Here is a 24,576-nt window from a genome sequence, read left to right as displayed (position 1 = left end):
TTTACTTTTGTTTTTCCTGTTAATGACTTACTAAGAAACATAGGACACTGGTGTTGAAGCCATGACTAAGACTAACAAAAACAATCATGACCTGAAAGCAGATTTTATTTTGAGAAAAAAAAAAACTTTGATAGGTAACTTCTGACAGTGACAATGAATAATTGTTGATCACCTATAGTATTACAATACATTTGATCTTCTACTCTTCAAGCAAAAGTTTAGTACATGTCTATATACAATTGTATGGATTATTGAGAGTTAGTTATCTGTTCCTTCCTAATTAATGGAAAACTGCAATTTTTTTTAATATGACAATTGCAATAAAGGTTTCTAAAAACCCACCAGCACACTGCTATTTGCCAATATTGTAATATTATTGTACTGATCAAATGAATGATATTTAAAATCAAGTCATGTTTGAACAGAATTATTTATAGTGATTGACATTAGAATAATGTTACACAAAAATAGATTTTGGGTCTGTGCCTACCAACACATTAAACCATGAATAAAAGACGCATTCATAGAATATTTATCCAGTTATCCTGTGGACTGTAGAAAAACAAACATCAGACAAATGACACAATTCTGGATCTTAGCCCCACATTTTTCCACTTAGTCATCCAAGATAAATTATCTGTCTTACCTTTCAACTTCGAGAGTTTGTATGGAAATCAAATACATTTTTCATCCCTCCATCCACTTTCCAGACCCAATAAACCAGAGTAGTGTCACAGGGAAGCTGGAGCTTATGCCTGGAAACATCAGGCACAAGGCAGGAACTATTCCTGGACATGTCATTGACACATTACAGGATGAACACACTCACACACAAAAATATCAGGAGCCAAGTTGTCATAGCCCGTCCACCTAACTTGCATGTCTTTGGACTGTGGGAGACCGGAGCAACCAGATACACAGAGAGGATATGTAAACTCCACACAGTGAGCATGTGGGACGAGAACCTTAGTCTCTTTACTGCAAGGTAGCAGTGCTACCACTGCATCACCTTTTTGCCCTGAATAATTACGCAATATAAAATGTGCAGAATTTTTCCTCAATACAAAATAATGAATTTTATGATTATGACACTACTCAGCTTTTTAAATAATTGCTTGCACAGGCAAAGATGATCTTTTGAATAAAGTTTATACTTACAAAATCTGCCCTAAGTAATATATTTTTCAAATATTATCTAATTATTATTTGAAATAACATTCTGATCTTTTCATTCAGTCACCTAGCCATGAAGAAGAATGTACCAGAATTTGCAGTGATCAAATGTAATTCATTTTTCTCAGCTGTCCCTTTTTCCAGTACGGGGACATGGAATTTGTACTTATTATCAAAGTTTACATTTTATTTTCCTATTTTTATTAGTAGGTTTTAAAACTAATAATTTGCAAAGTTTATTGCTGTATCATCTTACAAAATCTTAAAAAGTACCATCTGTGCAGTGTTTTTTTTTTCTAAAATACATAAAGGAGCTATTTCTTTAAGGAAAGTTCTAATGTGAAAATGAATTACTTTTTTTTTTAAGTTGTTGATTTGCTTTGTGTCTACACTGCTTTATTTTATATTGCACCTTTCACAAGCATATTATAACAAAATGCTTTACAAAGGAAACAAAAAACAAATCAAACCAACCTAATAAAGCAGACTGAGATAATAGAAATTCCAATAAAATATGCAAAGTATCATACTGTATTATTCATTGTAATATACTTGTCAAGAATTCAGATCTGTAGTAGAACCTACTGTGTTTTTTTTTTTTATTTCAGGGTATAAATGCTTTGATTTTAATTTTTAAAGTCAGGACTCAAAATTGTTAGAAGAATGTTGAAGTCCCTTAAACATGTTCAGCACCTGTGGTAAGATGACAGAGCAAGAACAGTTTTTTTTTTTTTTCATTCAGGTTCTAAAACATTTGACAAAAAAGCTGTGCATGCTGTTTTTGTTATTTTCTTAAAAGCAGGTAAAGATTTTCTTTTCTTAAAGGCTGTTCAAGATTCAGTTTGTATTACATGTAAAAATTCACTCCCAAATATCCAATATTCTGTATTTATTTTTCTCCTGAATCCTGTTGTTTGGCTCTGCTGAGATGCTCCATTACTAACAAGTATACATTAGCATGGAGTAGGGGATGGTCTGTTCTTCTTGTGTCCAGTTTTTGTCTTATCATCACAATGCACTGACCCCCTAAGGCAGTACAAAGGCAGATGTGTGCTTTTGGCAGACTGTAACCCTTATGCATCCAATTTGCCTCAGTGACCTAGAAACTGGTGGAAGGTAAACATTCAGACAAGGAGGGTTTTGAACAATTTCTGGGGGGAATCTTAGACTTTCCATTCCAGCCGTAATGAAAGAATTATGTAAAATGGCTTCAGCAGTCATAGCTCTAGATGCAGAGCTTGTGCATGGTTTATAAAAATCACCCATCTTTAAAGGCCCTGAAGCACATGGGACTGAACATTTTAATTATGAGCAATGATTATCATATTGGAGGTCCAGTTAGTGGAATGCTCCAGTAGACTCTCATGGTTAGCTACATAGTCCTCAGTAAACGTTTCTGCAATATCTCTTTCCAGTTATAAATGTTTTAGACCTCTGTATTGTGTAGCTTTCTTGTGTGACTAAAATGACTGTGTTGTTGGCATGTGAGATGGAGCGTGGGTCAATAATCCCTTGGAGAGAGATGAGTTATTGGCTTTTACTGTCAAAATTGCCCTTGTCAATTACAGTGTGATGAGGTTGTCCTAGTGGCAGAAGCCAGTGTCTGACTGATACACTGTACCAGACCTCACTATTTTGCTTCTGGAGACTAATTACTCAATAAAAAATAACAAAAATAAATTGATGAAAGATAACTAAATGACAAATAATGCATATTTAGATGACCCCATTTATACACTTGATATGTCATGTTGTAATTGCTGTCATTCGTAGTTAACTTATTATTATTAGAAGGATTCCTGTGGTTTACCATCTCCATTATTATGTCTTTGTCTCATAGCAACTGATACATTCTGTTAACATCAGATGAAAACTACAAAAGCAGTGTGTGTACGCTTGCTATGCTTGCTAGGTTTGATCTGACTCAGTGCCAGCCTGTACTCCTGTTGTGAGGCATAAGCATTCAGTCACTGGAAGAAAAGTCTTCAAAGTGTTTGCTCACTGTGACTAATACTGAGTTTTTATTAAGCCTTCAGCAGCACAGTCAGCCTTTAAGGCTCATGAGGAAATTAAAGAAGGTAGAATGCTCAACCATTTAATAGGTAGAAATAGTTCCACAAAACTACTGATGCTGTTTCGAAATATTTAAAAAAGTGGCTGACATTTGTCATTCTTGCATTGTATTTGGGGCATTACCTCTGTGCAGTTGATCAGAGCCCAGAGAAGGTTAGTTAAGTCAAGCAGATTATCAAGTACTAGAAAATGGATAGATTTGATGGCTTTGATTTTATGGAGCAATAATACATAAATATGCCCCCTTTTAATTCTATATAAAAAAAATGCTTCAGAAATCTTTTCACAAAGTGAGGTAGTGGACTTAGAGAATGGATGGCCAGCGAGTTCTTTTTGCTGCAGGACTGCAATATTATTTTCTGGGGTAGTTTTCCCTCTGAGATTCAGCAAAGTCATCCAGAGGTAACATATGGGGGATACTACTAGAAATTTCTGAGCAAAGATAACAGGGGAATTTTTTTCTTTGTAATTTCATAGGCAGTGAAGGTCTTAAGTATGATGTCTTACTACAAGATGGAATCAGTGCCTAAGAGACTGCAGTTTTCTCTTGGCTAGAAAAGTGGACAGGAGCCAAAATGGACCATAATGGACCATTGTAAAGACACAGTACTTATTGGTTGGAGGAGGAACATTAGCAGTAGAGTACAGAGTACAGTAGTACTCTTATGGTGATCCACATATGTTAAACAGGCCTTCATTTTGTTTCTTGCATAATAACAATACAGAAACATGAACTAATGAGCAAAGGACATGTATGTCTATGTAGCTAATCCTTTCCTTATTCATGTAGTACAAAGGTTTCTCAGTCCTGGGGCCTAATGCATAACACTGTGCGTAGAACTCACATGTAAAACATGGCATGTGGGAAAAAGTGGAAATGTGTGGACGCACAAAAAAGTTCAGATGCAAAAAAACATGCATTAACCAACTTTCACACACTTTAGCTGCATAAATCCCGGTCAGCATGAAAAGTAACACATGTGCACGTGCCTGCCGTCCCACCCCAACTCCTCTTATAATTTTGCATATTTTAATATTCAAATAAATATAAACATTACTTTACGTTCAGTGTTTGGTAAAAAGACAATGGCAAAAACACGTGAGAAAAAATAATTTTGGCGAAGGCATGGAAAACATGCTATTTGTTGGGTTAAGCAGTGGTATCTATACTAATAAAAGGCAAAGCCCTCACTGACTGACTGACTGACTGACTGACTGACTGACTCACTCACTCACTCCCTGACTAACTCATCACTAATTCTCCAACTTCCCGTGTAGGTGGAAGGCTGACATTTCGCAGGCTCATTCCTTACAGCTTACTTACAAAAGGTAGGCAGGTTTCATTTCGAAATTCTATGCGTAATGGTCATAACTGGAACCTACTTTCATCCATATATACGACCATAGCCTGCAGCTCGGTCGCCGTGTGAGGCGGAGTTGCGTCCCGCATCATCACACCTCCCACGTAATTGAGTGCCTGCCCATAAAAGGTAAATATTTGCGGGTGAAAGACTGTGCTTATGCATACGAAGATCAGATGGTCAGGAAGACACACTGCCGCTAAATATTCGCGGGTGAAGGACTGTGCTTATACAAACGAAGATGAGATAGTCAAGGAGACACGCTGCCGCTAAATATTCACAGGTGAAGGACTGTGCTTACCATATTCATAAGGGCAGCTACTGCGGAAACCCTCTGACGCTGAACAATCCTTTGTACACATATCAATAGGAAAGCAAAGTGTAAAGCTTAAGTTTAAATTACGTTCATAGACACGCTGCCACTAAATATTCGCAGGCAAATCCACAACTTAATACCGGGAATGCCTGTTAAACATCTTAGATTCTCGAGTACCGATTTGGGTAGTGATCACTTCGATGAATGAAACCTGTTCAAAAAACACATTACAGTAATCCCTTGCTATATCGCGCTTTGACTTTCGCGGTTTCACTCTATCGCGGATTTTAAATGTATGCATATCTAAATATATATCATGGATTTTTCGCTGGTTCGCCGCTTTCTGCGGACAATGGGTCTTTTAATTTAGGTTACATGCTTCCTCAGTTTGATTGCCCAGTTGATTTCATACAAGGGATGCTATTGGCGGTTGGCTTAAAAGCTACCCAATCAGAGCATGTATTACATATTAACTAAAACTCCTCAATGCTATAAGATATGCTTCCCGCGTGGCGCTTGTTTGCTTCTCTCTATCTTTCTCACTCTCTCTGCCTGACGGAGGGGGTGTGAGCAGAGGGGCTGTTTGCACAAAGGACACGGACGCTCTTCTACAAAATGCCGCTTTATCGCGGTGCTTCTGTATACTTAAAAGCATGTATTGATTTTTTGATTGTTTGCTTTTCTTTGCAGCGCTCTCTGACATTTTCTGCTCCTGACGGCGCTCTTTTAAAGATAAGATATATTTGCTTTCTTTTAATTGTGAGAAAGAACTGTCATCTCTGTCTTGTAATGGAGCACAGTTTAAACGTTTGACTAAAGGGTGTTATTTCATGTCTAGAGGGCTCTAATAACGTTAACAGTGTGGGAGAGTTTATAAGGGCTTAAAATATATAAAAATAACCATACAAACATATGGTTTCTACTTCGCGGATTTTCACCTATCGCGGGGGGGTCTGGAACGCAACCCCCGCGGTCGAGGAGGGATTACTGTACACAATTGAGAAGGCAGCAAAAGAATATGAAGCAAGCGACGCATACAAGCATATTCATAAGTGCAGCTACTGCGGAAACAAAGCACGGTGTAAACCTAAAGTTTAAATTAAGTTCATAGACAGGCTGCCGCTGGCGTTTTTCATGCTTACGACAAATACGATATTTGCGACATACAAGTTTAATGAGAAGACGCAGGGTATAAACGAGACTTTTGTTCACTTTGTAACAGAGTTACAATTGCTGTAATGGAGTTAAAATTGCTGGTGAAGGACTGTGCTTATGCAAACAAATAGGAAAGCAGGGTGTAAAGCTTAACTTTAAATTAGGTTCATAGACACGCTGCCGCTGGCGTTTGTCATGCCTAAGACGAATACGATATTCGCGAGATACAAGTTTAATGAGAGGACGCTTGGTATAAACGAGACTTTTCAGCACTTTGTAGCGGAGTTAAAATTGCTGGTGAAGGACTGTGCTTATGCAAATGAAAATGAGATGGTTAGGGATAGAATAGTGTTTGGCACAAACTCAGCAAAAGTGCGAGAGAAACTTTTAAGTGTTGGGTCTGAGCTAACATTAAATAAAGCAATGGACATTGCGAGATCGCACGAGATAGCACAAGCACAGCTGAGAAGCTTCGATGCCTGTATTTCGAGCGGCTCACGTGAACTGACTTTGCAGGACTGGGAAAGTTTAATTTAGTTCATAAACACGCTACCGCTATATATTCGCAGGCAGATCCACAACTTAATACCGGGAATTCCTGTTAAACATCTTAGATTCACGAGTACCGATTTGGGTAGTGAACGCTTTGATGAATGAAACCTGTTATCTTTACAACAGTTGACAAACACGGAATATAACTTGAACACAACACATCCTACAAATACGAACCTGATTGAAAGAAATAATGATAATCAAATCCTTGATGACAGCAACACTCAGTAACACTCACAAAACAAATACTGTATATTGACAGTCATGTTACGTTATTTTTAAAATGTTCCCTTTTCTTTTTCATAGCTTTTTTAACACACTACTTCTCCGCTGCGATACGCGGGTATATATATATGTATATATATATCTCGATCTACATACTTGAATAATGGATACTTTATTCGCCATCAATGATTGTTTCGGTAAAGCCATACTCAGTGTATTCATTAGATGAACGGTAAAAAAGTAAGAGCGAGGGAGGATGACTTATTGAGGCATGCAGGCTGTAGTGCGCGTCAACACTATCTGAATTGCGCGATCACATTTGAAAAAATATATCTTTTCAAGTTCTATTTAGTCCATATGTGTCAAACTCAAGGGCATGGGCCACATCCGCCCGGCGTAATTATATCCGTCCCGCGAGATCATTTTATATACTGTATTATTGTTATTAATGGCCCGGGTATATGAAGCGCTGGTAACACAATAAACTACAGATCCCATAATGCAGCGCTTCAGCTGCCTTGCCGAACACTTACTGCGTTAATCAAGTCTAGCTTATGATGCTGCAAGTTATTGCGTAGCTAGCTCACACGATGCTGAAGAGAAAAGTTGATTCTGAAAACAGAGCCTTTAAAAACCGATGGGAGGCTGAGTATATGTTTACTGAACCTGTGTGTCTCATTTGTGGAGCTAATGTGGCTGTAATTACAGAATTTAATCTAAGACGGCACTATGAGACAAAACAAGACCTGAAAGACCTGAGTGCAATGCAGAAGATACAGAAAGCAGAAGAATTAAATAAGAATCTGACACTTCAGCGGACATTTTTACCTGTGCACAATCACAAAGTGATTTCAAGTGAAGCTGCTTTTATGGGAGACACAAATGCACCAGTGCAACTTGCCCCACTTTCCCTGTTGCCAAGTAATGTTGAACCAAGTCGTCACTACGGTGTTCCCAAATACGCACTTTGCTGATAAACTGAGCGCACTGAGTTTGCACGGCGCTTTGGTGACTTTGAAGAACAAAAAAAGTCCGTCTACATGCGGCTCGAACCTTGTGCATGTTTGGTACCACATATCTGTGTGAGATGCTCTTCTCAGTGATAAAGACTAACAAAACAGCACACAGGAGTCGCCTCACTGATGAGCACCTGCAATCCATCCTGAGAATCTCCACAACACAGAACCTCACACCAAACATAAACGAACTTGTTGCCAAAAAGATGCCAGGCGTCCAGCTCTAAAATGACATATGAGCCAAGACAACTGAATGATTTGATTTGTTATTGCTGAAAGGAACACATTTTATTTATATTTCCAGGTTTTGTTATGCAGCATGTTCATATTTGAATTTGTATAATTTTGACAGGATATATTTTTATGGAGAGCAAAATATTATAAGTTGTTTAAGGTTTGAGTTGATTTATTCTGGAATAATATTCCTGTCTGTTTTTACCATTCCTACCAAAGATATTTCTGTCGACTAAATAAAAATTCCTTCTATTTAAAATTTAAATAGAACTTGAACAAATACGATAGTTCATAATATCCACGCAGACTTGCACGTAAGAGCGGGAGTTATCCGTTTTAACAAGCAGCGTATTGCACTGGTACGAAATAGCTGTGTGTGTATATATGTAGATATGTATGTATATGTATATATATGTTTATATATGTGTGTGTGTATGTATATATATATATATATATATATGTATTTGTGTGTGTATGTATGTATGTGTGTATGTATATGTATGTGTATATATGTAGATATATATATATGTATCTATGTGTGTGTGTATATATATGTGTATATGTATAGATATGTATATATATATATATGTTTATGTGTGTGTGTAAATATATATATATATATATATATATATATATATATGACAGCAACACTCATCACTCACAACAGTGACAAAACAATTACATTGACAATCATGCAATCATGTTACATTATTTTCAAAATGTTTCCTTTTCTTTTTCATTGCTTCTTTAACACACTACTTCTCCGCTGCAAAGCGCAGGTATTTTGCTAGTAAATACTATATCGTTATTTGGAACACATGCATTTCATGTGTGTTCCGTGGCTACAACAATCTATGTACAGTAAACATATTGTTAAAACAGAAACATTTTTCATGTTTTAGTAATAATTGACAAAATGTAGACATGAAGTGTATAATGTGTTAAGCCTGATTTCCAAATATCAAATAAACACTTTCACAAAAGGTACAAATAAAACAGAACCATTGCGCTTCTATTCAAGAATATACAGTAACTGCAGAAAAAGAACCCGCGTTAGGGTGCAACATTGACACGTATTTACTATGACCGCTTCGGTGGCGCAACGGTATCAACTGTTGATTGGTAATCAAAACTTCACGTGTTTGATCCCGGACAAGTCTGTTTTGAGAAGTGAGCTGCTCTTATTCTTACTATTTTAGAATAAAAACATACATTTGATTTCAGTCTGTAACAGCCGGTGTAAATGTATGATACACATAAAGGTTAGCTTTGGTTTTTTTTTTATTCAGTTATACCAAACCCCAATTCCTGTCCTTCCTTTTCCTTCTCCACACAACCAATCGCCACACAATAATAAATTTCAAACCATCTAAGCTTACAACGGCAGTTCTTCCAAAATTTTAAGGAACATTGAAATATCTTCTTTGTACATGTTTAATAATTCCATCCATTTGTCTATCCAGGGTTGTGCCAATCTCAGCAAGCATACAGCGCGAGGCAGGAACAATCCCTGAACGGGGCGCCTGGTCATCACTAATGATGTGCCACCGTGCCCCCAAATGTTTAATTATTAATAGTATAAATTATTTAAATGAAGTTAAGAATTTATCTGTATAATGTAATATACATACTTTAATGCATTTCATCTTAAAAATTATATCAAGAGCTCCAAGAAGATAGCTTTTGGAAATCTAAATCAGCTTAAAATCCAGTCGTCATCATCTGTAAATACGCACTCTCTTCTACTGAATTGAATTGGATTCCTTTATTGTTGTTGTATGGTACAATGAGATTAAATAGCTCTTGGGATGAAAATGTTTCTGAACCCCCCCAGGTCCCTACAGGAAGGGATAAAAAGCGTTTGGCGAATGGGAGAACTTCAAATAGACTGTGTGCATAGCTGAGGCAGTGTGTGGTAGAAGCTGTATCCCAATTATCTTCTGTGCTCTCAACACAACCCACAGTAGAGCTCTCCGATTAGCTGCTGTACAGCTGAGATTCCATACTCAGATACAGTGGTTTAAAATACTAGGAGTGGTGCACTGAGAGTAACAATGTTAAAGCAGCTATGGTATTTGGAATAGTTTGGCCATCCTGTGGAACATTGTATTGTTACAGGTTGATTACACTCACATGCCTTAAACGATATGAGGTTAATTCCAGTGTATTTGATAAAGCTGCATCAGGGATGTGAATCTAAAAAAGAAAGGAAAACCACACAAGAACAGCAGCACTGCTTTGACGCTGGATGCCGCCAGTTTGCAAAACCGAGCGGAAAACTTGCATACGGCAGGGATTGAGCTGGTGTGAGAATGTTTGTGGCTTTACGCCAAGTTTAGTTTTTATAAATCGTGATGTGAGCGTGGAAACGGGCGTACACAATATTTTTGTGCATATGCACTGTTTATACATGAGGCCCCTGGTCCTGTGGAAGCATTTTAAAGAAGAGTTTGAATATTACCCAGTTATGTAATCAGATTTCCTTAATTTACGATTATTCATATTGTTTGTTACTGCTTGTAGACTGTGTAGACAAACTTGTGTGACTTACTTAAGAACTACAGTTTAGGAAACATTTTATGAGTTCATAGACATGAGTCTATTGGACCTTTCTAACTGTGATTTTTCTCAACATTTCCAGAACAAAGTTCAGAAAATTGCCTTGTTATTAGCAGTCAGTAAACTTAATTTAACCAGTTGACTATGGTTCTGATTTCATTTAGCAATGCAGGGACCTCCAAATCTTTACCACTCCCCTCTTACATTTCTCTTTTCACACTGTGTTCTTTTTGCACATTACCTTTAGGCAGGCTTGGCCTAAGACTTAGGTCAGAAGGTTGTTTTGGTTAGGGCTCAATATTGTATGCAGTACAGCTGGACAGTTTTCACAAACTCTAAGCTCACACAGCTGTTAGAAAATTTAAAATGAAACTATACATTAATAGCTAATGTCAAAAATCAAAAACACCATTAACATCCTCACTCTTTCTATTAACTACCTCCTTAAAATTCCCTCTTCTTCTCCATGCATTACCCTTAGTTCTGCTATAGCCTAGTGCTGGCCTTTCTTTTAAAGGATCATAGTAGAGCTAAAAGTTAAAAACAGGGAAACTGTCTGTATGGCAAATAGCACAAAAACTATATGTGCACCTAATGTATAGAAGGTACAATCAATATCTTTTCTAAGCTCCTTGCACAAGAAGGAAGGACGCTCAACCTCCTGGTTAATGTAGTACTGGGTTTTCAACTAATTCTGTTTTCTAGCATGGTCTCAGCTGTGGCTTGACTATGACTGTTGAAATTCAAAAACTAGAAAAGGTTATTTGCCTTGGACTTCATTGTACTGCTGATTTTTGTTCAAGGCTCAGGATCAAAATTTGACTCTTAGCCTTGCTGCTAAGCATTGTGGTACCTCTGCATAGATTGGTCAAAAGCAAGGCAGATTCAATTGGAAGTGTTGAAAATTCCAATGTCATTAAACATATGGTAATTAAATAGGTTCATTCATAATTAAAGAAAATCCATACAATGTTTTATAAATGCAAGGGCACACGTAAGTTCAAGCTTGTTTGGTTAGCTAATTTGCCTTTCTTGATATCTTGACCATATACTGGTGTTGAGTTGCAAACATGGTTCAGCTTCATACATCATTCATTAGTTTTCTGTCCACCCTGGCCATCGGACCTTACTCCTTTTCTATGTTAACTAATGTTGTCTTATTTTAATTTCTTATTTTGTCTTTTATTTTTCTTTTCTTCATTATGTAAAGCACTTTGAGCTACTTTTTGTATGAAAATGTGGTGTATAAATAAATGTTGTTGTTGTTGTTGAAGCTCTTCATGTGCAGAAGTGCTTTGTGTCTTCCATCTTTAATGTGCTTCCCTTTTAATCATATTATTTTGTGAAGAGTATTTTCTTCCTCAAAAAGAATAAGATCGCTGTTGTTTAAAGGTGGCAAGCCAGACATAAGATACATGATTTTTGATGGTTCAGTGTGTCATAAATGGTCAGTGGCACTGTACAAGTTTTAAATAAATAATGGCACCCCAAAAGGTGTAGGCTCCAATTGGGTGCAAGTGTGGATGAGTTTATTTTTCTCCGTGGCTCCTTGAGGCTGTGGCTTACCACGTCTCACACATATGCAGAAGCAGGTGGATCAGTCAGGTGAATCAATGGTTCTGCGGAGCGGGCACCACACCTGTGCCCAATTACTGAGGCTGTATATGTGAAGCCTACACAACAGAGATGGGGAGAGACAGAAAAGGACAGAAAGAGAAAGAACAAAGCTGTGAGAATGATGTCTAGCTTTTGAGGTGCTTTTGGTCTACTTCTCTGTGTCAGGCAGCTCCTATTTAAGTAATTTCTTGATTGAAACAGGTGTGGCAGTAATCAGGCCTGGGGGTGGCTACGGAAATGGAACTCAGGTGTGATACACCACAGTTAGGTTATTTTTTAACAAGGGGGCAATTACTTTTTCACACAGGGCCATGTAGGTTTGGATTTTTTCTCCTAAATAATAAAACCATCATTTAAAAACTGCATTTTGTGTTTACTTATGTTATATTTGACTAATGGTTAAATGTGTTTGATGATCAGAAACATTTTGTGTGACAAACATGCAAAAGAATAAGAAATCAGGAAGGGGGCAAAAAGTTTTTCACACCACTGTAAATACAAGAACTAAACATTTCTTATTGAACTGATTGAAATGTAAAACCTTAGTGGGGCCGCAGGACCAGGATTAACAAAAAATAACGAAAACTGTGCAAAGAACACTTAGTCAAAAATTTCTAGATATAGTGATTTCCACGTATCCACAGTCTAATTGAAGAAATGTCCTCAGAAATTACTTTTATGGTACTGCAAGCATCACGTTTAATTTAAAATAGTCTCTTCCGTAGTGCACAGCTGCTGATCATCCCAATACTGTTTGCTGTGTCAAACCTCTTCAGGTTTATGTAAAACTCTGCAAAACAATCTGGTAACCGCAACACATCTGGGTCCACTTTCACTCAAAGGTGCAAAATGCAAGTAAGAATAAAATCCACATCGACATGTGTCTCCACCATTTTCAGAAAAGTGCTATTTTCTTCTCATTCATCTGGTATTTGTTCAGATCATTCTGTAGACACCAGTAATTACCATAAAAACATGTCTGTTAACCTAACGGCATCTCCATGTTCTATTTACACATAATAAATAAGGCTGTAAATATGAACAAACCCTGCCACACAGTATTTTACAGCTAGGCATAAAAATGAGTTTAGCTTTTTTTTTGTTTGTTTTTTTACCCAAGCAGGGATGTTTAGAATCATCTGCTGCAGTGCTGAAATAGGGTTGAATTTATTTTTATTTTTATTTTTTTTTTTGGAATCAGGTATTTGCTGCTGTTCACAATATGAGAATCTATACATTGAAAACAAAATGTTTCAAATTTGAATTGTTTATTGTTAAGGTGCAGACACAGAATTTGGATTTCATTAAAAACTTAACTTTATGGCCCAAATAGGTGTGCTTAACAGCACTACTTGCAACTAAAAGGAGCTTTCTGCAATCTTTAGTATTTCACACCATATTCTTAAATGAAAAATTGAAAAAACTTTACAGTGTGGTTTCCCAAAAATATTTTGTCCCTTAATGTGAAATTTGACTAGGAAAATATCTTAATAGATAATATACAATTTATTGTGGAAAATGAGAGTGAATCCACAGTGGGGAGGTGGCAGTCAATGATTTTTGAAGCAATGCACGCTAGTCTGCCTACTGGCTTCCGGTCCTGTGATGGAGAAGGTCAAAAACACTCTAAACAATGGACATATATAACATCATCGTTATTTTATTTTAAAAGTCTTGCCAGTTTTTTTAAATAAATAATGTCTTGTGGTGGGAGATTTTCATACAGAAAAAATCTATAATTGTTTAAAAAATGTGTATTAGGTCAACAATATACAGATTGGGGCAATATTGTCTCAAACACATAAAACAATTTATTATGGTTTGAGAAACTTTATCTGAATTAAGTGTTAAGTTCTGGGGCTAATGGCCTTTTTATTTTGTATCATTAATACATGTATTATCACATATAATGATCACATTTATAGAGAAAGAAATAAACTGGTTATATTCATAGATGAAAATAAAGTATGTGGAATGATGGATACCTTAGAGAAACAGATTTTTTAGAGATGGGTTGGCACAGAAATCAAACTTGGTTACAAAGAAAACTTGAAAATATATCTTATGAGTATGAATTAAGAATCTTGGTATACTCGTCACTATCAAAATTAAAACGGTAAGAAGTCTTTTATAGCACACTGCTTCAATATAAATTACTGAAGGTTATTTGTAAACTGTACAATGCACTTGTGGGGCATCTTTTGGAATAATATTTACAGTTTAGATCTCCAAACAATTAGACCTGTTCCAAGGACTGAGGGGTATGAGCTACAGGGATGACTGAAGAAGTTGAATCATATACTGAAATATCTGCTTAATCTAAAATGTTCAAAAGTATGAGGGAAGTTAGGAGGGTATCACATAAGAAAAAATAATGGTAGCCTCATATTGCCTTCTCTTCATTGTGGTGTAGTGGTTAAGGCTTTGGACTTCATCCCCTGAGGTTGTAAATGTTTGAAAGTGAATGTTTTCAGGTCTTCAAGCTATATTTAATATTAGAAAAAGTGCACTTAATTGAACAAATAAAGCATTTTTTAGCTTAGTTATTTTATTTTATGAGCAGAGGTATCTAACATCAACCAACACTGTGTGAAAAAGTAATTACCCCATAGTTATTTTAACCCAATTTAAGGGATAATTTGAGTCATCTGATTGAACAAAGACAAGCTTGAGTACAGCCAGCTTTGCTCAGTATAAACATCACTTATTTTCATCATTACCATCAGTGTCAGGTTGCCAAGCATCTGTCACATGAAAGGTAATTCCTGAAGAGATCATGAAAAAATTGTTAATATCAGTCTGACAAGGGCGGCTATGCCATTTCTAAGGCTCTGGGACTTAACAGAACCACATACTCAAATGGGAAGCATTTTAAACTGTAGGGATTTTTGCAAAGAGTGGCCTAGTCAAAACATACATCTAAACTCAATGGAGTTGCTGTGGTGGGACCTGAAATGAACAGTTCATTATCAAAAACATGCTATTGTTTCTGCATTAAAGGAATTAATTCCCTTGAAGTAGTTCTTATTTTGGAGTAACCATTTCTCAGATTAACTTCCATTCATAGTAATAGCTGTTAACAATCCATTAGGATAGTTACAAAGAAATTGGCATGCTTGAATCAAATTCATTTTTAACACTTGTTCTGCTTTTTTTAAAAATAATCCATTTTCTTTCAGAATACAAATTATACATGCATAAGAGGGTTCATAAAATAAATGTGTCAGTGTATGAAGAGCGGACATGTCCATCCATCCATCCATTATCCAACCCGCTATATTCTAACTACAGTGTCACGGGGGTCTGCTGGAGCCAATCCCAGCCAACACAGGGCGCAAGGCAGGAAACAAACGCCGGGCAGGGTGCCAGCCCACCGTAGAGTGGACATGTATAGAGTCAAAAACAATATAAGGTTTTATATACTGTAACTCTAATTTTGATTTAGTATTCATATTTAGAACTGTGAAATCTCAACTAATATTCTTCACTATGATTACAGCTCCAGAGGTCCTGGCACAGAAGCCTTACAGCAAAGCAGTAGACTGCTGGTCAATTGGAGTGATTGCTTATATACTGTGAGTATTATATAAATAGATGTTGTAAACCTGCAAAATAGATATAGCAGACACTGATAAGATTTCTTCTTTGGTATATTATCAATGTCTACCAAATCCTTAAATATGGAACAACATGTAGAAATATTTTATGAGTACCAGTTAATAGAGGGGCACTATTTTGTTTCATAACTTACAGAGGGGAATGTCTGTGAGTAAGGTGGTAGTGTCAAAGGGGTTTAGGTAATTTATAATGAAAGTTAGGAATGCTTGTCACACAGTTCATGGGAATTATTTAACTCAAAATAATTACTATTAAACAGGTCATTTATTTACAAATATAAAGTATATTTATTTATGTACACCTATGGTTTATATAAATGCAAAGTTGACTGACACACACTCTCATCAACAAAAACACTATTTCCCATTTAATTTAAAAACTGAAATGTAAGAGTATTGTACATCCAGGTCAGTGTGTGTCCACTAAGAAAGAACAACAACAACATTTATTTATATAGCACATTTTCATACAAACAGTAGCTCAAAGTGCTTTACATATTAAAGAATAGAAAAATGAAAGACACAATTATAAAACAAAATAAATCAACATTAACATCGAATAAGAGTAAGGTTCAATGGCCAGGGGGGACAGAAAAACAAAAACTCCAGACGGCTGGAGAAAAAATAAAATCTGTAGGGATTCCAGACCATGAGACCGCCCAGTCCACTCTGGGCATTCTACCTAACATAAATGAAACAGTCCTCTTTGGATTTAGGGTTCTCACAGAAGGGCTTGATGATGATGATGGTCACGTAGACTTCTGCCTTTTAATCCGTCCATCATTGTTGGAGCATCATGAAGCTTTGAGTAGGTGGTGGTGGCGCAGGCCACCACCACAAAGAAACCGGAAAAAGAAACAGAAAAGAGAGTAGGGGTCAGTACGGATTTTAGAGCCACCATGAATAGTTATTTTGAGGAAATTGAACATATAGAGTATCAGGATTAAGTTAAATTAAGTTAAATTGAAGTTATAGAAAGGCCATGTTAAAGTAATATGTTTTCAGCAGTTTTTTAAACTGCTCTACTGTATCAGCCTGGCGAATTCCTATTGGCAGGCTATTCCAGATTTTAGGTGCATAAGAGCATTTCAGTATATACATTGTGGACGCTAGGGGCGCTGTTGCCACGTTGAACCCACCAGACAGATGTCCAAAACACACGTTTAAAACACCAAGAAGATTCTTTAATAATATTTCTTCAATAAAGTACACAAAGCACTACACACTCCACAATTCTCTAATAAATCAATAACAATAATCAATAATAAACAATAACCAATCCTTCACTCCCAGCAGCTCCGTCACACTTCCTCCCAACTCGGCTCAATCTGCTGTGTTTCCCACAGTCCTTTTAAAGTCCATAGGAATTATTCCTTCTCCGGGTCAAATGCCTTCTTCAAGTATCCCGGAAGTACTGCGGGTTTCTGTCCTTGAGACTCCGAAGTACTTCCAGGTTAGCGTCACCATAATAGTCCCCGGGTTCTTGGTGAGCTCCCCCTGGCGGCACCCACGGTACCGAATGCGGCTGAAGAAATGGACTTCATGTCCCATGCTGCCCTGCGGGAATCCGGGGTACCATTTCCATCCAGGGGAGATGCCATCTAGCGTCCCGGGGAATGTAGTGCCCTGAAAAGGCTCTTTCTTTCAGTTGAAGGACATCCCGGCCAGACTGAAACGCCGGCCGTCCATCACAACATATTTAAGGGTTAAAACAATACCTACAATAGAAAAACTAAATACTACAAAATCTGAAAAATGGTTTAACTGGTTTGATGACATTATAGAAAAAATTAAATGAGCTGACCTGTTTTTTTTATTTGTTAATAATAATGCTGTAGTAAGTAGGCTATTTTAACACATTGTGCACACTGGGGTTTGTTGGTTAATGCCAATTAAGGCTGCTAGTAGATGAAATGGGGTAGACAAAGAGCAGTACTGGCCGATAGGGTAGACGACTGAAGAAGGAGAGGTCTCCTGGAAAGGAAAAAAAACAGGATGACATGTGGTGTGGAGAGTGAGCTGTAAAGTAAAAGGAGGAAAGTTCAGTGAAATTCTATATTTTATATTCTATAAAGCTTGAGTGCGGGTGCCAGGCACTGCAAGTGTTACTTCGCCAGAAGTAATAAGGAGAGGAGAAAGAAGTAGAGGAGGAACAGATATCCTCGGGCTCAAGATGAGCTCAGAGAAATGCAACCCTCAGTTTAATTACTAGCACAGCTCAGTTAAGAGATCCCTCACAGACAGAACAGAGAGGCGGTGGACATTGTACATTGCTCATGATATTATTTCTTTACACCTGTTCATTTTAGCAAAATTCCCAATTATCTCCTGTTTTCAGCTTCAGTACATCATAAAAAGTTCCTCCCTTGGTTGTCTACATTGGCAACTCGTGTGTCTTCTTTCCTCTACCCTTGAAAGAGGTATCTAAAGTACTTTTACAGATAGAAAGCAAACCCAATAATAAAAACGCTCAGTTTATTGCATTGACTGAGTAAATGTGTAGCCTGTAAGCATCATTGCTGTTTGTAATAATTTAAAGTAAAACATAACTATTGAACTTCATTATCTGGTTATGGCTTTTAGGGTCTAGCCATATTAGTAAAATTCAATAAACAAATTACAAAAAAATAAAATCTTGAATGTACAAGTGACAATAAAATATTAAAGCAAATGTTTCAGCGAATGAAATAAATGAAAATCATAAACCTCTAATAATCATAATAGTATGATTCTGCAATGTAATACTCAAAAATACATTTTTGAGTAAATTAAGTAAAACCCCTCAACTAAATGTGAGGTAGGTTTAGCTGGCTTGCTATTGTGATGTGATACATAAGCATTGCAAGGTCAGATTTGCAGTTTGTTGTGTTTTTAATATGATTTTTTGTAAGTTTATGTTGGATTTATTTCAGGTGTTATTGGTTGCAATTTTTAGATTCCCACTTTGTTTGAGGTGAACTGTTGTTTTCATACACTAGACCTGTTTCAGTTTGTATATTGCTTTTGGTCAAAACCGTGTAAAACCTTGTAATGGTAGAAGGATACAGAACAAAGCTTTATAATCATTTCTCATTGAAGCTACCATTTTTGTAAGGTGTGCAAAAGAAGAAATAATATTTATAGCCACAATTTCCATTATTGCTACTAGTTACCAATTTCATTTCAAAACAATGCAGTTTCCTGTAAAATTGTGTTTTCCAATGACCATCAACACATCTCAAGGCCAGTCACTAGGATAAACAGGAATTAACAAGGAATGGAATGTTTCACACTTCTGCAATTGTATGTAGTATGTTCAAGATGCTTCTGTGAACTAATAACCACCCCTGGTTAAAAAACAACAAATATCACATACAGAAAAGTACTCGGTTAGTAACTGAGGCTCATTGTCTTAGGAAATTTTCCAGGCGAAAAGGAAAGGACATAGATATACTTGTATTTATGACTGTCGATCAGAAGGAGTTGGTTGCCCTCCTGTCCATTTCTTAAGAACCACACTTTTTCTCCTTCCATTTCATTCTCCGTCTCTCTCTTTCCTCTCGGTGCCACCCTCACTTCATCCTATCAAGAAGGATTTGCTGTCATCTTCAGTCTTCTAGCATGAGATTGTTTTAAAACCCCTTCTCAGGTTACTCCTGCCCAAACCTTAGAATCAATTCTATGGTACTTTTGCCACAGAATCCTCTTGCCAGCCTGGTACCCTGTCATAATACAGAAAGCTCAGAAAGTGCCAACTTATGTCAAGGATATCGGCATTAGTCATTTCCAGTGGTCCTCATCTACATACCTAGTTTTGGCAAGAATTCCCTTCTTGAAAGTTTAGAAGATCAATGTGAAACAAAATGTGTCATAATTTTTGTGTAGTTTTAAACTTGCAATTTCATAACATAAGATGATATTGATCACGTTTAGTGTAGGATAAAAAAATCACAATAATGAACTAAAATATTGTAAGATGAAATTCAACACACACTGTATTTTAATGAAAATAATGCAATTTAGAAATGCAGGTTTTGGCCTGTCCAGATTATTACTTGTCTGTACCGTGGTAGGTTGGGAACACACACTGATACAGTGCATTGCCGCACCCACCACATGACAAACCAACTCAGGATCCAGATTAGGACCCAAGTGCAGCCATGCAACTGGTGATACCTTAGCACCACACTAGTTCAGATGGAGTGGAGCAGTGTGAGGTAGAGAGAGAAAATTTTTAAATGTTCATTCTTAATTATTGTTGGAAAAACATAATTAATATTAATGCAGTGTACTTTGTTTTTCTACAAGAATGCCCTGGTACCTATTTGAGAATACAAAAAAGAATTAAATAATGTTATTTTTCTTTTGTTAATATGCATTTTTATTTTGGATTTTTTTTTTATTTAGCTTTAGATTCAAACATTAGTTTTAGTTTTTTCTTTATTGCACACGATCTTTGAACTTTTACTGTAATTAAATTGAATTAAAACTTTTCTTAATGTGCTAGTCTCATTTAAATGAGAGCTTGAGGTATTTTGTCATAATCCCATTTCATGAAAAGAGTTCTTAAAGCCTTGCTTAATACCTTCAGTGCTGTTGAGTAAAGTGGTGAACCAGCTCAGTGTCTTGTGTTCTTAGTCAGTGCTGTTACTTTTGCACTAATTCAAAGCAGATGTCATTCTTAGTCCTATAAAAGTAATTTTTCCAGTAAAAGTGAGTTAAAATTACTGGAATGTTTCTACTTTACATAATGAAGTAATTAATTAGAGAAATACAGGATAAAAGTTCAGTTTCATGATGTAATTCCTTTTGAATAATATGTAAAAAATAAATAAAATTCTTGAATTTTACATATATAGCAGCAGTTGAAGATTGTTTAGGTGTTTTTTCCTCACTAGTGTGACTGTGTTGCCATGTAGTTTAAGGTCTTGGACCTGCTGAAAGTGTAAATGCCTATTGTAGTATTATAAATCAGCCAGTACTCATTACCGGTAATGCCTTTGTGACAAAATATCCTCAAATATAATTTGAGAAGAAGGTAAAGGTTATGCATTTCCTTTTTATTCAAGCCTACTTTATCCTTGAGAAGAGGTGCTTCTTGCTTCCTTGCTTATAACTAGTGTGACAGACGACCAGGGACCTTGCCCCACTTGGACCGGGTGGGGGACAATACCTTCCCCAGGATGCAAGAAGGCAGCCCCCCTGGATTGCATGGGGGTCATGGAATTTGAAGCTCCACCCTGTGGGGGCCCGTGGCCACTGCCTGGGGGCACCTTTATGGTTCCGGAGCCATGGACTACAGCACTTTTGCCATACTATGTTCCTAGGATATAATTTAACAGAATTTAACATTTTTTATTTGAAGAAACTAACATTGCATACGATTAAGACTAACTTATACAATAAAGAAAATCACATTACCTACAATCAAGTCAAACCTAACAAATTAGAATTCATTCCTCACCTGAGAGAAAGAGAGGAGAGCCAACAGCAAGGGCAAATCTTTTAAAAAAATAGCAAAGAAGAGAGAATATCATTTTGCCTGATATAAATGCTTATTCATTTTTTTTTTTTTAATTCGATCTTGCAATAGTTTTAAAAAGCTTTAAACCGATCCTATAAATGACAATTTAATTTTTCACAATTTCACACAGTATAGAACATCATTTACCCACTGACGCATAACAGGTGGGCTGGGATTCTTTCTGTTGAGCAAGATAAGTGCAAGAATTTGCTAGTAGTGAGGCAAAGGCAATTCGAAGCAATTTGTCCTTTTCTACTTTAAGCCCACCAAACATTGCTGTTAATGGGTTGGGAGTGATTGTGACATCAAGGCTATCTGATAGGCATTCAAACATTTTTGTCAAAGATGATATTCATTTGGTACACTTCTAAAACATGTATGTGGCCCAGTGAGGCTGGAGCTTGATTGCAATGTTCACAGGTTGATTCTTGACCTGGATACATTTTGGACAATTTTAAATGAGATAAATGTGATTGATAGAAGATTTTAAGTTGAATGATTGACTGTTTTGTGCACATGTAGCTGTAGTGTATTTTATACATGGCTACCTTCCACTCCTTTTCTAAGATGTTAATTGAAAACCCTTTCCCCACCATACCCTGGGATCTTTGAAAGGAAAATACTTTAAAATGTTTGTATATATTGTTGAGATGCTGTCTGAGTGTTCAAGACTGATCAGTATTTCTTCTGGAATATCAATGGGTGAGAGGTTATGAAAATTGGGCAGGTTACTTTTAACAAAGTTTCTAATTTGAAAGTAGTAGAAAATTGTGTGGATGGGAAGTTAAATTTGAAACGTAATTGTTCATAGGATGTGAAGACATTATCGGTATACAGTTCTCTAAGCGTTTTAATCCTGGATGATTTTCAAACATTAAATACTGTATAGGTTTGAGAGGACAGAAAGTTATTATCATGTAAAGGTACCTTAAACTGCTTCCTACATTGGTTCCATATTCTGAGTGACTGATGGACAATTGGTTTATTATTATATTGTCCATAATTTGTAATTACTGGGACACAAGGCAGGGCATATAAAGAAGTACAGCATGATTGTATTTCTTTTGCAGACTAGGTTTGTTTATATTCATCAATTTGTGTTGATGTCCAGGGGCCTCATGTATAAACGGTGCGTACGCACAAAAATGTTGCGTACACCCGTTTCCATGCTCACATCGTGACGTACAAAAACAACTTGGTGTAAAGCCATGCACATTTTCATCCCAGGTCAATCCCTTGCATAAGCAAGTTCTCCTCTCGGTTTTGCAAATTGGTGGGACCCAGCATCAAAGCAGTGCTACTGTTCTTGTGTGGTTTCCCTTTATTTTTTAGATTCACATCCCTGAAGCAGTTTTATCAGATACACTGAAATTAACCACATATTGTTTATTAGTTTAAGTGCACAGAATGTCCAAACTATTCCAAATACTATAGCTGCTTTAGCATTGTCACTGTCAGTGGACCACTCAGAGTATTTAACCCACTGTATCTGAGTATGGAATCACAGCTGTACAGCAGCTGATCAGATTATTGGGATACAGCATCTAGCACACGCTACCTCAGCCATGCACATAGTCTTTTTGAAATTCTCCCATACATCTCCCAACGCTTCAGAGTCTTTCCTGTTGGAACCTTGCACTTCAGAAACAGCTTCATCCAAAGAGCTCTAAACACACTCAATCAGTCCATCAGGTATTCCTAGTAGAACTGTTTGTACTTATAAGTACAATCACCTCACTGTAAACTTGCACTACAGTTATAATATTGCACAACCTGAGCCACTTAATAAAGTGCATATTTACATATGATGACGATTTCCAAGCACTATCTTTTTGGACCTCTTGATATCATTTTTAAGATGAAATGCAGTAAAGCATGTTTATTACATTATACAGATAAGTTTTAAACTTCATTGAAATAATGTATATTGTCAATAATTAAACATGTGAGGACACGGTGGATGGCGGTAGCAACGAGCTGGTGCCCCATTCAGGGTTTGTTCCTTCCTCGCGCTGTATGCTTTCTGGGATTGGCGCGACTCTGGATGGATGGATAGATGGATGGACTAACATGTACTACAAAGACATTTGATTGTTCTATAAACGTTTTGAAGAATCGGTGTTCTAAGCTTACAGATGGCTTAGCATCTATTACAGAGCTGATCGTGAACCGAAGAAAAGGAAGGACAGGAATTGGGGGTTAGTATGTGTGAGTGAGATGGTACTGTTGCAATAAATTAATTGAAAGTCGCACATGGCACAGCAATCATCTTGCGGGAGGCAGGAACAATCTCTGGACTGGGCACCAGCTCATCGTTAATACTGTGCCACCGTGTCCCCATGTTTAATACATGCTTAATTCCTATCATTATGAAAATGATATCAAGTATACATCTTAATATTAAAATTGTTCAGACAGCTGTAATATTATGAATGTAATGTATTCTGTGTCCTGTTGGTGGAAGAGAATGCCCATTTAAGAAGCATGTAGTGATTCACAAACATAGACTACATAAGAAGAACATATACAATACGAAGCATTTAACGTGCTACTTTAGTTATGATGGGATTTGAAAAACTAGTAAATGAAACGATTTTAAGATGAAGTTTATTACATTTTACTTTAATGACAAAATAAACTACGCAATTAAAGTGGAAATTTCGAGATTAAAGTTGACATTTGGACATTTTTTTCCACTGTGTCCCTATTTTTTTTTCTTTTCTCTGTACCATAATACGCTTCCATATGACGCTCAGATGATGGGCTATGACTAGCCTTTTCACTGTGACTTTAATATCTGACCACTTATTATTTATTTTGGACACTTTGCAACTTTCTGAACTTGAACTTTTGAGTTTCTCCGTAAGTTTGTTACTCGATCAACTTCCTTTTGTTGTTTATATCGCTTCTTAAACCAACAAATAGTATGTTTTCCTTGCCTCTACTTTGTATTCACTGAAATTCTTCTTTTTCCCCCGTGCGTTTGCCATTGTCTTTTCACAGAATGCAAAACATAGGGGGCTAGTTATATTGATTTGCATATTCAAAGAGGCGTAATTCTGGGAGTAGTCTGGGAGGGGCGGCAGGTGCATGCACGAGTGTTACATTTCACACAGACCGGGATTTATGTAGCGGAAGAACGTGGAAGTTGGCGTATGCACAGATTTATGCATCT

The 24,576-nt window shown here is 36.7% G+C and overlaps 1 protein-coding gene across 1 annotated transcript in view; it reads left to right on the top strand.

Moving 5' to 3' along the window:
• camk1da (calcium/calmodulin-dependent protein kinase 1Da) overlaps positions 1-24,576 on the top strand; it is a 414,300-nt gene that overhangs the window by 332,067 nt on the left and 57,657 nt on the right. Inside the window, exon 6 of the mRNA XM_039761286.1 lies at positions 15,781-15,856. Coding sequence (XP_039617220.1) covers positions 15,781-15,856 — 76 coding nt within the window. The remainder of the gene's footprint in view (positions 1-15,780; positions 15,857-24,576) is intronic.

The sequence above is a fragment of the Polypterus senegalus genome, chromosome 8 (genome assembly GCF_016835505.1).
Source record: "Polypterus senegalus isolate Bchr_013 chromosome 8, ASM1683550v1, whole genome shotgun sequence".
Taxonomy (NCBI): domain Eukaryota; kingdom Metazoa; phylum Chordata; class Cladistia; order Polypteriformes; family Polypteridae; genus Polypterus; species Polypterus senegalus.
This window is presented reverse-complemented; position numbering and strand designations above follow the sequence as displayed.